This window comes from Bipolaris zeicola (assembly GCF_000523435.1).
Source record: "Bipolaris zeicola 26-R-13 unplaced genomic scaffold scaffold_118, whole genome shotgun sequence".
Taxonomy (NCBI): Eukaryota; Fungi; Ascomycota; class Dothideomycetes; order Pleosporales; family Pleosporaceae; genus Bipolaris; species Bipolaris zeicola.
This window is the reverse complement of record NW_006912167.1, coordinates 67,063-76,393: the sequence shown is the minus strand read 5'-3', so window position 1 is coordinate 76,393 and position 9,331 is coordinate 67,063. Positions and strand designations below refer to the sequence as shown.

At 52.8% G+C, this 9,331-nt stretch overlaps 6 protein-coding genes across 6 annotated transcripts; 3 read left to right on the top strand and 3 right to left on the bottom strand.

Annotated features, from left to right (window-relative positions):
* Window positions 1-1,169: 1,169 nt before the first annotated feature.
* COCCADRAFT_100770 (uncharacterized protein) lies at window positions 1,170-1,340 on the bottom strand (the record flags this gene model as incomplete). The annotated part of the gene is made up of 1 exon (XM_007715866.1): window positions 1,170-1,340. The coding sequence occupies one exon, from the start codon at window positions 1,338-1,340 to the stop codon at window positions 1,170-1,172; it is 171 nt and encodes a 56-aa protein (XP_007714056.1).
* A 99-nt stretch (window positions 1,341-1,439) lies between these two features.
* COCCADRAFT_100740 (uncharacterized protein) lies at window positions 1,440-3,091 on the bottom strand (the record flags this gene model as incomplete). Its single annotated transcript, XM_007715865.1, has 5 exons — window positions 1,440-1,619; window positions 1,670-1,807; window positions 1,865-1,937; window positions 1,988-2,090; window positions 2,140-3,091. The coding sequence occupies 5 exons, from the start codon at window positions 3,089-3,091 to the stop codon at window positions 1,440-1,442; spliced, it is 1,446 nt and encodes a 481-aa protein (XP_007714055.1).
* A 601-nt stretch (window positions 3,092-3,692) lies between these two features.
* COCCADRAFT_38293 (uncharacterized protein) lies at window positions 3,693-4,096 on the bottom strand (the record flags this gene model as incomplete). Its single annotated transcript, XM_007715864.1, has 2 exons — window positions 3,693-3,905; window positions 3,947-4,096. The coding sequence occupies 2 exons, from the start codon at window positions 4,094-4,096 to the stop codon at window positions 3,693-3,695; spliced, it is 363 nt and encodes a 120-aa protein (XP_007714054.1).
* A 141-nt stretch (window positions 4,097-4,237) lies between these two features.
* On the top strand, window positions 4,238-4,618 carry COCCADRAFT_100699 (uncharacterized protein; the record flags this gene model as incomplete). Its single annotated transcript, XM_007715863.1, has 1 exon — window positions 4,238-4,618. The coding sequence occupies one exon, from the start codon at window positions 4,238-4,240 to the stop codon at window positions 4,616-4,618; it is 381 nt and encodes a 126-aa protein (XP_007714053.1).
* A 172-nt stretch (window positions 4,619-4,790) lies between these two features.
* Window positions 4,791-5,238, top strand: COCCADRAFT_38292 (uncharacterized protein; the record flags this gene model as incomplete). Its single annotated transcript, XM_007715862.1, has 3 exons — window positions 4,791-4,921; window positions 4,978-5,076; window positions 5,124-5,238. The coding sequence occupies 3 exons, from the start codon at window positions 4,791-4,793 to the stop codon at window positions 5,236-5,238; spliced, it is 345 nt and encodes a 114-aa protein (XP_007714052.1).
* Window positions 5,239-5,673: 435 nt separating this feature from the next.
* COCCADRAFT_6497 (uncharacterized protein) lies at window positions 5,674-9,203 on the top strand (the record flags this gene model as incomplete). Its single annotated transcript, XM_007715842.1, has 4 exons — window positions 5,674-6,164; window positions 6,212-8,644; window positions 8,695-8,768; window positions 8,824-9,203. The coding sequence occupies 4 exons, from the start codon at window positions 5,674-5,676 to the stop codon at window positions 9,201-9,203; spliced, it is 3,378 nt and encodes a 1,125-aa protein (XP_007714032.1).
* Between the last annotated feature and the right edge of the window lie 128 nt (window positions 9,204-9,331).

Below are 9,331 nucleotides of genomic sequence, written 5' to 3'. Positions count from 1 at the left end.
ACACACACACACACACATACCCAACCCAAACCGGGACAAAACTTCATCTTCCGAAGCCCACATGGCCCGGCGGCGGGGGGGAGGGGGCCAACAACACCACCCATCACACACACACACGCTTTCCTCGCACCCTGAAACGCGGGTCCAGAGGCCAGTCGCAATGCACGCATAGCCAACGAATGCAGTGTAGAGGTGAACAAGAAAAGAACCCCCCAGTCTAGTCAGCATGCCTGCACGGTGTCAAACGATGGGCGAGGGGGGCGTTTACAGCCTTGTATTGGGTGGGTGGGCGGATAAGTCGGGGTGGTAGGTGGTGAGGGCGGGCGCTTAAGGGTAAGTGGGGAACGGGTAAGTAGGCAGATTACGCTGGGCATTGGCTGTAATGTGTTGCGTATGTGCGTGCTGCATGTGTGCCTCGGGACTTTTTTCTCGTAAAAAAAAAGTGGGCAATGCAGTACCATGTTGCTGCTGCTGCTACTGCTTTGTTGCTGTGGTGCGAAGCGCCCGTGGGATGGGGATGAAGCAAGGGGGCGCGGCTTCATGCGACTGGCTGGTTAGTTGCCTTTGGCGGCCTGGGTGTTGGGGAAGAGACAGGACAGGACAAGACAATGATACGCGCGTATATTTTTAGCAGCACCCGACGGCGGCATGGTGATGCATGGACTGCGACGACGAATAGAGGTTGCAGTGGCCGCGAGTGGAATACTAGCCACTCGGGCTGATGGCTTTGCGACAGACAAGCCACGGCCATTCTGTTCAATGAACTTGTGGTCTGATCGTGCGCGCCAGCCCCTTGCCGCTCGCTGCATCCAGCACTGCCACTGCCCCTCCACCGAAAAAGCAAGCCGCCCGCTATACAGCCTGATTGACCCCCACATCCCATCGTATTGGCAATCATGGCCTTCTATTCATAGTACCTTCACAGAGCACTGCACACAACTTTACACACGTGCTAATGCCAACAAGTCGTGAATTCGTTCAAAGCAGAAATAGAATTATGTACCTCCGTACCCGATTCATTCATCCATGCTCATAAACCCTAGTGCCCCGCGCCAGAATTGAAACCCCATCGTCATCGGCATCATCGTCCCAAAGAAAACACGAAACCTCTCTTCCTTCTCCACCCCGGGTATGCTCGTCATAATCATCAAGTCATTAGTCCATACAGGCTATATCCTCGTTGCAGACTGTAGAAATCTTGTAAGTCGTTCCGCGTCACAGTGAGACTTTTCCCACCAAAGCGTGCTGGAGCGTCCAGGTCCTGTGTCGGCAACCCAGAGACATTGCAACAACGCCTTGATCGAGTGAGCAGTCCACTCGCCGACACAAGTGGACTGCATTGTCGTGGACCCAAATACTGGCTTAAGACTAGTAGTCTTCAACCCGCAGATCCGGCAAGCAAAGAAAATCATGCAAATAACTGCTCTCACACCCGCCCTCTAGTGGTATCGGCTGCGGCGGCTGTCAAAGTGTAGATCAGTTTCGTAGTACCGCTCGTCGTAGCCCGATGTCGGCCTAGAGCTGTGGATGGATTTGCGCTCAATTTCAATCTCCCGGATGCGGCTCTTGCGCTTGCGGCGGATTTCATCCGAGAGCTCTACCAGGTGCAGCACGTCCTCCTGTGTAGCGTTAGCAACCTGCCATCTCTTCGACTTGTTCCATAACTTACGTATCTGAGATACTCCATCACGTAGAAGAAGTCATCTGTTTCCTCGCATGCGTAGCCCATCGAGTCGATGGCCTCCCTGATGACCAAATCTTTGGTGATTTCGGTCCACATGTCCTTCTTGCGTTGCTTGACGGCGCCCTGGTTATCACAGTCAGTGTTTTGATCATAGCCGATACAAGAATTTAAATGACGTACATGCTGGTGGTTAAGGTTGATGTCAATGTCAAGCTCCTCGAAGGCGCTCCTTCCACGTCCACGGCTGTGGCTTCTAGACGTGTGTTAGCAGTTGTGTGTGTGGTATCCAGACGGCATACATACTCTCTGCGGTTGATCTCAATCTCGAGGGTCTCGTTTACTGGTGGGGGAGGAGATGGAGGCGCCGGTGGGGGAGGAGGTGTTGGGGAGCGTGCTCTGACGACACCTACAAAACAGTCAGTACCAAACCTGGATCTTGCAAGTGCACAACTTACCGTGGTCAATGTGCCTGTGGTGGGTGATGATCTCCTGAATGATGGGAGGGCGGATTTCTGGTTCTGGAGCTGGCGGTGGAGGTGGGGGAGGCGGAGATGGAGAAGGCGAAGGGGTAGGAGCACGCTCTTCCTTGCGTCTGATGATGATCTCGTCTCTTATGACTTCGCGGTTGTTCTGAGGCGGGGATTCTGCGCGGGGGCGACGGATGACAAACTCCTCGCGCTCGCGAGCAACCAGCTCGCCGCGGTTGCGTGCTGGAGGTGGAAGACTCCTTTCGCGGCCTCGGATTGTCAAGGAACTCCGTTCTCTGCTGGTGTCCCTACCATCACGGCTGAATTCTCGGCGGTTTGCACGAATCTCAAAGTTGCCGTCTTTTTCCTGGAAGCGGATAGAGCCTCGCTCAGCAGACACGTCGCGGCCATGGCGACTGATCTCGCTGCGAGAAGCGCGGATGTCGATGTCGTCGCTAGTGCGGCCTCGGAAACGCACTTCGTCATCATCCACCTGACGTGGGGCAGGTCGGCTGACGGATCGGACCGGGGGCCCATCACCACGGCGGAAGACGATGTCATCACGCTCGGGGGGACCGCGCGACTGCTCGCGGCGTCGGATTGTGATGTCGTCGCGCTCAACCTCGCGCACTGACGAGGCTGGTGGTGGGGGACGGCTGCGAGTCGAGCGTACGTCATCGTCAAAACCACGAGCACTGCGGGGTCCAGACCTAGAGAAGCTGTCGTCGTCACGGCCTCGCATTACCAGCGGACCAGCGGTTGGGCGATTGTAGTCTTCGCGCAAGAAGTCAGGCATGCTGCGGCGGGGGTCAGCGCCTACACCACTGCGGCGCAACTCGAAGTCGAGCTCGTCATAGTTGCGGTCACTGCGGTTGCCGTTGCGGTAGAAGTCGCGCTCTCGCTCTTCATAGAGCTCTGCGGTGGGGTAGCGTCGCGACATTGCGCCGGTGAGCAGCAAGCAAGCGACTTCAGGGGAGGGGATGTAGAGGGGGGGGGCGGTAAGTAGTCGAAGTAATAACAGTGGTGTGGTGGTGGTGAGTGGTGAGTGTGGCTATGGCGCGGGGTGGTGAGCCACTCTCTCTGTCTCTCTCTTTCTCAGGCGCGACTGAGTGCGGATGAGCTGGGAAAAGGAGACGGGGGCGGGTGGGAAGAAAAGAAGAGGGCGGGCAAGGTAATGAAGAATAGGCTGTGCCGTGGCCTGACGTTATCGAGAAGACGGGCCCAGTTGGAGTGCGTGGTGGGCATGCATGTAGTGGGGTGGGTAACAAGACCAAGGTCGGGCGCGCGCTCAAAATGCCCATGACGTAACCTCCACGCTACGCCAAACCACCCTCCCTGATCACCAGGATGCATCCTGCCCTTTGTGCCCAATCGCGGCGGCAGACGCTGCCCTTTTGGCCCAGCTCGCAGCAGCCCGCCCGCCATGTGCACTGCCGGCTGGAAGGGCCTCGCCGGCGAGCGTGAGGGTGAGCAGAAGAGATTTTGCGGCCGTGGTGTTGAGGCCACGCCGTGCTGTCTGAGACGGGGCCTGTCAGCTGTCGTCAGTCACGCTCAGCCCAGCCAGCACAGATGCGAACAAAGGCTGCCACCATTACCGCCAGCTCGAGTCGGTACCGCGCGTTCGCACTACACCGAACCAGCCATGTCCCACCCCTCCGGACACATGTCAGGCACCTGGAGCCGCTGCCCCCAGTCGCTACCTGATGTCGAACGACGGCCCCAGGAACACCACCTCGATCCAAACCCAGGCCCAACTTGAAGCGGCCCGATCGACACGCCCCAGGCCTCGACCGACCCTCTGTCCTCGCTCAATCCTCCGCCCGCTGAGATCTTCATGCCCAACTGCGAGCCTGCGACGGCATCTCCGCGTCGACCCGCATGTCCCGCGTCGAGCATTTCCTGGTCTCGACGTCAAGGGCCCAGCTGCAAGCACCTTCTCTACCATTCTACTGTAGACGTACGCATTCTACACCAAACCATATGCATGCTATTAATCCCTCGCTCATATTGCCCCGACCCAACTAACATGCTGACATGTGCACTTGGCTTTGCCCTGGCCCCTGTCCTGTCCGGCATTATATGCGGGATGACGTTATGCGGACACGACTTCCCCTCGGACTGCTGTTGCGCCGTCCAGGCTGGTTTTCAACAAGATACTTGCTTGTTATCCTGTCGACCGGAAGAGTCAGGTTTATCAGTATACTCTACTGTAATACAAACATACATAATTTCTATTGCTGCATGTGTCGGTCATGGCATCCAGGGTTCGGATGGCACGCGCAGGAAGTTTCTAGAGCACGACCCGCTTCCTGCAGCCAAAAATGCGTCTAGCGACAAGCGACCATCCCCATACCGTGTTGCGCCAAAGATGCAATCCAGGTGTTCGCACGACTGCCGTCTGCTAGTCTTTGCTAATCAACTCAGTAAAATACATATCAGCCCACTCATGCCGTGCTTCCAAACCTAGACCCCATCGTTGCTGACGCCAGAAATCTTTTGCACACAGCACTACAACCCACGTCTCATTACCTGCAATGCTCTACTACACACAACTGAGATGGCGTGGCCATACACAAACATTCGTTAATATGCTTGGCATGTACAGCTTACATCCTTTGGTCAATTCCGTAGACACCCGGATGTCTGTACCTGTTTGCCCTCCTAAGCAATATTCATCGTCCGAGAACGGTCTTCCGGGACCCGAGAACCTGAACGTTAAGTCATCTATGCTTCTATTAATTCCCTTTTCAACAGTCCCCAGTGTGTTCAAGTAGAAGACTATTCAAGTAAGAGATGTACAACTGGTTTCGGTATTGAGCTTTCCAGTAGTCATCAAAGTGTACCAAACTCCGTTTTGTTTGTCCCTTCACACCGCTGGTCAACTCCCCTGCCATCACCCATCTTGTTTATGACATTGATTTTGAAGTCTGATCTTAGGGCATAATTCTAATTTATGATGTTTGTGCCACAAGTTTCTCACAAATCAGCCACCCCGTGCTTCTTACAGCTATTGGACTCGCATGTCTCGCATGTCTCACATATCACGTGACGCGTTCTGTTTGCTACGACGACGCTGTGCCTTCCTAGTCTGCGGACGAGGTCATGGCAAACAACACTTCACAACTGAGTCTTAAATTCCAAGCCGGCGAGCGTGAGCATCATCAACCCCAAACAGCTTCAACTGCCGTGTATCGCCGTCTTGTTCAACGCAGTCCTTGGCTTGTCCATACAGCCAGACAGTTGCTAGACAAACATGGTACGCCGCTCTGGAAAAAGGTCAAATCGTGTCAGCCACTCGGGAAGTCGTAGCGCGGCTTCTCGCAGGGGTCCCAAAACAAATTCTGCCAATGTCTATGCAAGCCTGGGCGAAATGGCAGGGAGTGGTGAGTTCGCTCTCTTTCAGACAACACCAAAAACGCATGCCAGTTGTTGTATTCCCGCTGCTTCTAACCCAAGAGTCGCCTCGATTTTCAGCATCCTAAAATCAGGAGAACACGTGCTGATCATATGTTAGAAGCGGAGATGGACTCTCACTCCCTCCCAGAGAGCTCTCTGCTCGACGAGAACATTCTCATATCTGGCACATCCCGTAACAGCAACGAGATTTACGAGTATTTTGAGCGCGCCAAGAGGCCAGTTATCGGTGGGGCATGGCTTCAGCAACCTGAGATTCCAAACTCTTCCGAAGTCCTACGTGACAAGTCCGGCTTCACCAACAGCGAATCACTGATCGAACTAAACGATCACGTTCGCCCACACAAGGTAGAGGGTGCATACGATGACATAGAAGACTACTTGAGAACCTTGTATGAGCTACTGCGCGAAGACACTATTCGTCCTCTCCGGGAGGCTATTGATGAGGTCCGCACCGACCCTTTCAAAGACGAAGCAGAGTATCAGAACCAAAGCATCGGCATCTATGAATCCGTCTACATCAAGTCGCTTGTACTATCCCCCAGAGGCTTGGCGACAAGAGTTGCATTCTCACTCGGACGGGCCAAGAAGCATGTCAGGTGGGTTGCAGTACGACCAGAGTGTATTCACAGCTAACATACTATAGATGGGGGCAGTCGAAGCGCCTCATCACTGGATCACTTGTCGCATTGTCTCCCACAGATGATGCCTTTAAGACACAGTGTGTTCTTGCCATTGTCGCAGCGCGTCCCATCAGTGCATTGGAACAAAACCCACCCACGATCGACTTGTTCTTTGCTCGACCCGAAGATCAAGAGATCGACCCTATGCGCAAATGGATCATGGTAGAGTCTAGAGCCAGCTTCTTCGAGGCAAACAGGCATACGCTATTGGCTTTGCAGCAACTGATGAGGGAGCCATTCATGCTATCAAAGTACCTTGTGTACGCCCAGAAGGAGGTTGACCCTCCTGCTTACATCCAGCACAACCCATATACAAATCTTAGCTCTCTTGTCAGCATGGAGGATGCTGAGGACTATGAGAATGTCAATGTGCTCCAGAATTGGCCTGCAGCGTCTTCTCATTTCCTTGACGAATCGCAGAGCAGAGCACTGAAGCGTATGCTCACAAGCGAGTTGGCTATCGTACAAGGCCCTCCCGGTACAGGAAAAACGTTCGTATCTGTTGTCGCTCTGCAAATCGCTCGCGATAATTTGCGCAAGAAAGACGCGCCTATCATCGTCACCGCGCAGACGAATCATGCTCTTGACCAACTATTACGACACACATCCGTATTCGAACCAAATTACATACGGCTAGGAGGAAGGAGCAAGGACAACGATATAAAGAAGCAGACACTTTTCGAAGTCAAATCAAGGACACCACAGCAAAAAGGGAGTGGCAGCAGTATCAAGAAGAAAGCGTCTGGCAAGATCAAAAGCTTGACAACCGAATGCCAGAAATTGCTCGCTCCTATTGAAGCCAACAAAGGGCCACTTGATCACAGTTTGCTCTTAAAGTTTGAGCTGATTACTCAGAAGCAGGCAGAATCACTGGAGATGGACTCACAAGACGCCATAGGGATCTCGTCATCCAACCATCCAGGCATTCTGATAGAACAATGGCTTGGCAGATGTCTTGTGCCGTGCGACAGACCTACTCTCCCTGAGGATCTCGACTGGGACTATGAAGAACAAGATTTTGAAATCGAACAATTGCAGGAACTTGAGGCAGAAGCGGTAGCACAGGATGATGACGATATCGAAGCTCTTCGTGGACCTGTCATTGAAATCAGCGATAACTTCAAGGGTACTGGTACCTCTTTGAGTAATGCTGATATTCGGGACATCTTGCGCAAGAAGAATGATCTTTACACGATCCGTACGGCTGACCGAGGTGCGATCTATAACTTTTTCAAACGGGAAGTGAAGCGAATAATTGCAACGGAAATTCGCAAGATTGCAAAGATCTACCATGATAATGTTGTACAACGCAAGATCGGAGTGTTCGAAGAGAACGCACGTATCCTGCGCGGTGCACGTATTATTGGATGCACAACTACAGGTCTCGCAAAGTACCGGGCTCTTCTATCTAGCCTTCATCCGCGCTTGTGTATTGTAGAAGAAGCAGCTGAGACTCTCGAAGCGCCTGTGACTGCAGCCTGCTTCCCTAGCCTCGAGCATCTAATCTTGGTTGGCGATCACCAGCAGCTGCGTCCTCATACTCAGGTACGGGCCTTTGAAGACGAGCCATACTTTTTAAACTTGTCGCTTTTCGAGCGCCTAGTTCGGAACAATATTGTGTTCGACACGTTGACGCGCCAGCGTCGCATGATACCAGAAATACGGCGTCTCTTATGCCCAATCTACGAAGACAAGCTCAAAGACCATCCAAATGTGGAAAACATTGACCATCGTCCACCGGTTGAAGGGATGGGCGGAAACAACAGTTTTTTCTTCTGTCACGAATGGCCAGAGGACCGTGACATCTACATGTCTTCATACAATGCACGGGAAGCGGCGATGGTGGTTCAATTTCTCGATTACTTGGTTCTCAACGGTGTTGATGCTACCAAGATCACAATCCTGACATTCTACAATGGCCAAAGAAGACAAATAGCCCAACTTATAAGAATGAACCCAAACTTGGGAGTTTATCGAGGCATCCAAGTCGTCACTGTCGACAGCTACCAAGGCGAGGAGAATGATATTGTACTACTCTCCCTGGTTCGATCCAACAAGAAGAATAACATCGGCTTTCTCAGCTCTGAGAATCGCGCATGCGTGGCGTTGTCTCGAGCAAAACGTGGGTTTTACATATTCGGGAATGCCGAGCTTCTGGCTAGTCAGAGTAGTATATGGGGCAGCGTGGTCGAAATCATGTTCAAGAACAAAAAGCCAAAGGTCAAGGCTGGCCAGGAGCGACGAGTGGGGTACCACCTCCCCCTTGTATGCAGCAACCACGGGCGCAAGGTGTGGTGTGAAGATCCTGGTGACTTTGAACTCATCAAGGGCGGTTGCGACGCCAAGTGCGACGGAGTATTGCCATGCGGACATCGTTGTCCGTACACATGCCACCCGTAGGTGTTCTTTTTGCGATATCTTAAATATCCAGACTAACCTGTGCTAGCTTCGAGCACGATAGGATCAATTGTACACAAAAGTGTGCTAGGCGTGTAGAGAGATGTGGTCATCCCTGCGTTGGTACGTTTGAACTTTTTCCGAGCTTATGTAAGACGCCTTTACTAACGTTCGACAGCCGAGTGTTGTGATCCATGCAGGTGCCATATGTGCGAACGTCGAAGCGATGGTATCAAGCCTGTCTTGAAAGTGGGACCGAGAGGAGCTGCTTCCAGTAGTGGATCACGCTCCAACATACAGAACTTGAGCCTCGAAACCAAACTTGATGTTCCTAGAAGTTCTAATTATGGAATGGCTTTCTCGACCACACGCTCGGGAACGACCCTCATCTCAACTCCACCAGTTAAGGCAGAATGGCTTGAGATGGACACCGACTTGCTCATTGACCTTGATGCTGAGCCGCAGATTCAACCAGGCCAGAGTCAGCCGAGAAGCGATTATGCGAGTATTGCAGCACATCATACCAGTCAAACTCCTTATACGAACCTGCTTGACTAAGGGAGGGGGCAGTTGTGACGAGGCAATCGGGGGTCTGGAATGTTTTCAAAGCCGTGGTGGAAGGACTGTCGTGTTTCAATGTGTTTTACCATAAATTTCAAGTCTTTGAGCAGATTTCTCTCAGGTGG